General features: G+C 37.4%; 1 protein-coding gene across 1 annotated transcript; it reads left to right on the top strand.

The window, feature by feature from the left end:
* Nucleotides 1–2,344: 2,344 nt before the first annotated feature.
* On the top strand, nucleotides 2,345–4,936 carry LOC131036599 (uncharacterized). The gene is made up of 3 exons (XM_057968508.2): nucleotides 2,345–3,143; nucleotides 3,270–3,611; nucleotides 3,991–4,936. Exons 1-3 carry the CDS (start codon nucleotides 2,799–2,801, stop codon nucleotides 4,519–4,521), a joined length of 1,218 nt encoding a protein of 405 aa, XP_057824491.2. The 5' UTR covers nucleotides 2,345–2,798; the 3' UTR covers nucleotides 4,522–4,936.
* Nucleotides 4,937–5,833: the final 897 nt, after the last annotated feature.

Below are 5,833 nucleotides of genomic sequence, written 5' to 3' on the forward strand. Positions count from 1 at the left end.
ATTGAACATAATGACTGCTCCAAAATTGATGCAATTTATGATCCAAAATCTGCTTCAAGTCAAGCACTAAGTTTGCTATGAATCTGCAATAATGACAGTTCCAATGTCTTTAAGAATATTCTTAAGATTTCTACTCTTCAATGCATCAAAGAGTTGATGCAAATTAGAAAGATATTCAATGAATTATTGTTTGGTCGCCTTCTCATAAATGTACTTTTATATCTGCTCAAAGGTTTGTTCTAGGTCTACTATGAAATTGGAATAATATTTGATGAATTTTTTTCTTAAATAAACTCCAAATGATTTGTCTTATATGCATGCTCATGCACCCTTTCATCCAACAGTTATCTTCGTGTAAATTGGCCAAGGCAAAAAAAAAATTATTTAATTTTATTTGCCTCCGAAAGTAGACATTCATCTCCATGAGGTCACCCAAAGCATGGTGATGATTTCAATTACAATTTTAAATCCCAAAATGAGGTGACAACATGAAGGAGGGTCGGCCTCACACAAAACATAATTTTTGTTTGATTTAAAAATCTTCCAAGGTGGGTGCCAAGAATAAGAGAGGTCAATCCCCCAAATAAATTATTTATTTGACATCTAAACTTCATGTTTCTTTCTTTTAGGCACAAAGAATTAGGGACGTTGGTCAACAGTACAAACATATTATCATTTATCAACAACAAATACTAATTTGTTATAAAAGTCAGCCATGCTTCGACATCAATGATAATAACTCAACAAGACAATGTTCCTTCACCTACAAATATAGATAATCTGCCAAAGACCTCAAAGTCACACCTTTCTTTAGCATTGCATGCAACATGTCGATCCACTACCATCTATTACCTTCACAAATCTCATACTCTTCCAATACCATCCAACGAAGACCACTCTTGCACTATTGTCCAACAAAGATCATTCCCATCCTAACAGACAATAAAGAAATAAAATTAAACCACTCAACATTTTTATCGACACACTTTTATCATCATTATGCCACTGTTCACCCTAATAAATCCATTAAAACCATTAAAATATTACTAAACTTTTAATCTCAACGATTACAAATCATCTATGATTCTATACACTATAAGATTGTACCTATTAGAACATTTTCTAATCCAAGAACAGGTTGACTTCACGTTCGACTCACATCCAAAGGCATGGGTACATGTCTCCCAACTACCCCAGCTATAAATATGTTTTGAAAGTCTTGATAAGAAGACTCTCTCTCATCCTTGGTTATAGGTTCCTCCCTAGGGGACGTTATGTCAAGAGAAAGCAAAACCTTTCTAGAGCAATATGGAGCGGTTGGTATATTAACATCTTGCAGAATAGTGTGGGTAAGCAACAATAGTGACATACTGCCTAAGATAAGTTAATCCACAGCATATTAAAAGGTAAAGCAATACCTTAGAAGCAAAGCTTTTCCAATACAAGTCAGCATCGTTACTCTAGCATAAGCTCAACTCTAAGTAATATTAGAATTCTGACAACCCAAGAGCAACTCCTAGTATATGCCAAGTTTCATAATCTTAGTTTATCACAGACGATCGCACAAAGACATTAAGAAAATGGCAAACTTTGTTTCAAGAGATGAATGGTGACAAGAGGAAAATGACAATGCAAGACCATGCAGATACAAAACTTGTGACTGACTAGTTAAAATAATGGAAGAATATTTCATATTTAAGCAATGAGAAATGGGCCGTATCTGTTATCAATGAAGATGGGAACTCACCATCTTCTATTAATAACTCCAAAACATGCGTATGATTACAACATCTGTTGAGCCATACCATTATATTATTAAGAATGTCGTGGTTTTACTCCTAATGTACTCGATGTGCAGTTAGGAAGAAGCTTGGGTGCCTTGTCCCTGCCGGCAAATTTATTCCGCGAAAGTGAAATTTGAAACAAAATTGTACAAAATGACATCCATTTTAATTGGCGCGGTAAAGAGTATAGGACTGTGGGAGTTAAATATCGTTGGAATCGAACTAAAAATGGGTGGCCCGCACAGACACGTCGTTGCTTTGCCGTCCGGAGCGTTACAGAGAAGGAGTCTCCTCGTTGCAGGCGGTTGTAATGGCGGAATACGACTGCGCGCCGTAACCACGTCATTTGTCGGTTAGGAAAACTGTCGGTTTTAGTATGGTCTCATGTGAACTGAAATCATTCTTTATAACGCCTACGGTACCATCGAAGTTGATGGTTGTATATATGGGGCCAATTTAGAGAACGCTAAATCAAATTTGATGAAGATTTATTTTCACTTTTTGCATGTTTTTCATAGCCTGGATTTCTAAACATGGGGAAGTCTTATTTTAGTTGAACCACATTCCAAATTTCTTAGCTGGTTACGTGAGGCGTTGACGAATTGTTTATTAGCAAGTGGAAGTTAAGCGATAAGTTTTAGGGGATGGAGTTGGTGTTTCTTTTTCCGTTGAATTCTTGGTAGGGAAGTAGGGTTTGGTAGTATCTTATAAGCCCGAGTTTGGCCTGGTTTGGTGATGCCGGCCCCTCCTCGTCTTCCATTGCCCGCAAGCGTTTTTTGTTTTCATTTAATTTGTCTTCTTGTATTCAATTTCTATTTGTCGACTGGAAACCTGCAGCAATCGACTCTCCTTGTTACTGGCGCCGTCACTGCAATTCATTCATTGAGACGGCAGAACTTTGGACGAAATCTTCGCGCTCATTTTCTTTGAGTTATTCAGACTTGAGAATGAAAGCCATGGCTGTCTATTAAGAAGCGAAAGTTGCACTTGATGTGTTTATAAATCAGAAAGAGAATGAGTATGAAGAGGAGGCAGTGGCAGCAGAAGCAGAAACAGGTAGCACCCATGGGGATGAGAGCGTGGTACATGAGGCCTGTTATGTCAGAGACCTTGGCTCCATTAATGGAGGGTCTGAGCGAATATGCATACGATGAAGAAACCCAGCATAAGAAAGAAAAGTCCTGGAATTTAGTGAGAGCGTGGATGAGAGAACAGCTTGAAAGATGCACATTGCAGCCATTGCTGGGCTACAAGCGTTCTGATCTCAGGCTCTTGTTGGGTGTTCTGGGCTGTCCTCTGGCTCCCGTTCCCCTCTCTAATGCTCCTCTTCCCCAGCTCTCCACCAAAGACATGTGCATAGTATGTATGTCTCCATGGATTTAAAGTTTTCTTTTCCTCTTTTTTTCTTCAAATTTCAGTTGTGTATGTCTCCATGGATTTATATGTGATGATGAGTTTTATTGATGATGGTTTTGGCTTGGGCAGGAAGCGTCCTCTGCGCAGTACATTGTACATCAGTACATTGCTGCAACTGGGTGCGCCAAGCTTCAGAATGCGATCAAAAGCTCGTACACGATGGGGAGGGTGAAAATGTTGGCGACGGAGTGCGAAAGTGAGAGCAAAATAATGAAAAACTCATCGAAAGGCACACAGACGGGGTGTTTCGTGCTTTGGCAGATGATGCCCGACATGTGGTCGGTCGAGATGGTGGTGGGCGGAAGTAAGGTGCACGCCGCCAGCAACGGTAAGATTGTGTGGCGGCACACCTCCTGGCTCGGCTCCCACCTCGCCAAAGGCCCTGTTCGTCCCCTGCGTCGCGCTCTCCAGGTCCAAACTTTTCACTTCCCTTTTACAGCCATAGGATTGTAATGTTTCTTTAAATTAAGGTCAATAGTGAAAGTTAAGTCAATTGTACAACTTTATTGGTATTAATAGTGTATAATTTGTACATAAATTCTGGATCAATTGTACAAATTATATGACCCTTAAAAGATAATAGAATATATATATTAAATTTCAATTAAGATGAATACTTTGTGATCCTTGCATACAAGATGAAATAGATACACAAAATAAGCTATAACAACTAATGATACCCTTCCCAGTCATAACGTTTTAAACCTGAAAGACATTACATCTGGCTTCTGCGTTGGTAAAGAATTCATTTTTTTTGCTTTATATCTGAAAAATCTGTATTTTGAATCAGGGGTTGGATCCAATTTCAATTGCGAGGCTGTTTGCAGATGGGCGATGCATAGGGGAACGGAGAATTGGAGAAGAAGAGTGCTTCATATTGAAGCTGGCAGCCACTGCATCGAGTTTAGCAGAGAGAAATGACGGCGCTGCAGAGGTGATAAAGCATGTACTGCTGGGTTATTTCAGCCAGAGAACAGGGCTTCTGGTATTGATAGAGGATTCCCACCTGACAAGAATTCAAGCAGTAGGGGCAGGTGCAGTGTACTGGGAAACGAGCATAGCCAGCAGCATAGGAGATTACAGAGCGGTGGATGGGGTGATGATTGCTCATTCGGGCAGGTCAGTTGTCACTCTCTTCAGATTTGGAGATGTGAGCACCGCCCACACAAAAACTCGAATGGAAGAAACATGGATTATAGAAGACATTGTGTTCAATGTGCCTGGGCTTTCCATGGACGGCTTCATTCCTCCTGCAGATGTCATCAACGCTTCAGATTCCTGTAACATCCTCCATCAAACCTCACTATTTCTTGGACGCTAACCATTTTTTCCCAACGCCTGCTTCATCGGTAATGCTGAAGCTCACAGTATACTACCTGCAAGAAATTTGAGTGTTCTCTGATAATTATAACAAGTTTGAGGCTAAGGCCTGCCTACAATTGACATCTGGAGCTTTTGGAATGTGAAGTTCTTTTTGAGCATTTTTTTAAACATTAATCTGACTACTTGCAGTAGTTTTTGCTTAGGATGCAAGTTTACGATTTCGAAGCTTAAATTGGAAGCCCATTTGGAGGCAGTGATGGCTTACCAGCTGCAAGGTAGTTTATATAATTGCAGAGCTTGTTTGTATGGAAAATTTTAAGCATTTGTAAAAATTTCAGGGTATCCTCTGGCTGCGGGTAGGCAATAGCCTTTTCCGGTTACCATAACGTTGTGCATTAAAAATTAGAATGAAACATGAGTGCACGTGACAGGTAACGCATTCGCAAATCAGAGCATTTTTTTTTTGTCCTTTGAAAGAAAGAATTTCTATGTTTGAACTTTTTATTTTTTCTAAATCAATACAATTTTTAAAAATTGTTTAAAAATATTAAATTAAATATATAAATATTTTGATATGTTAAATAAAATGGAATAATAATATTTTATTTATCATTAGTATATTTATTGTATGTGAAATCAGTATTTTTGTATATATAAGTGAAACGATTTCAATTATCTAGTGAACATATAAAATTTATATAGCAATCCTATCATATAACAATATCATACAATTTATTATCTTACTTTGTTATTTAGTTCCTAACACCCTCTTGTTAACTTGTGAACAATATTCACCACATTTAATTCATCTTTGTATTTTATATATTTAAGAAGAGATAACATCAAGGTGAATATGTTATTAGCACAAAATGTAAGTAGGTTAAATGAACATTTGGCTAACAAATGCCTAGAATTATATAATAAAGAAACAAGAAACAAGAACAAGGAAGAATATAAAGAAATGTGAAAACAAACAATTTATATTAATTGTAGAAGATTTCCACATATAGCTTACTGTTCGCTCTAAACTTGATGGAACCCAACTAACCTATGCTAATTAACTAATGAATATGTAGCCTACTTGCAAAGACTTTGTGGTGTTTCCAACTAATTCCATAATTACTTGTGGAGATTAATTGAATTTCATACTTAAAGGAATTGAGAGGTTGGCCAATAAACATGAAACCTTTTATGTAGTAAGCCAAGAATCTAAAAGCATGAATATATAAGTAAAACAATTTTAATTATGTTGTGAATATATTAAAATTATATAGCAATCCTAGTCACATAACAATATTATACAATTTGTT

Source organism: Cryptomeria japonica, chromosome 1 (assembly GCF_030272615.1).
Source record: "Cryptomeria japonica chromosome 1, Sugi_1.0, whole genome shotgun sequence".
NCBI lineage: Eukaryota > Viridiplantae > Streptophyta > Pinopsida > Cupressales > Cupressaceae > Cryptomeria > Cryptomeria japonica.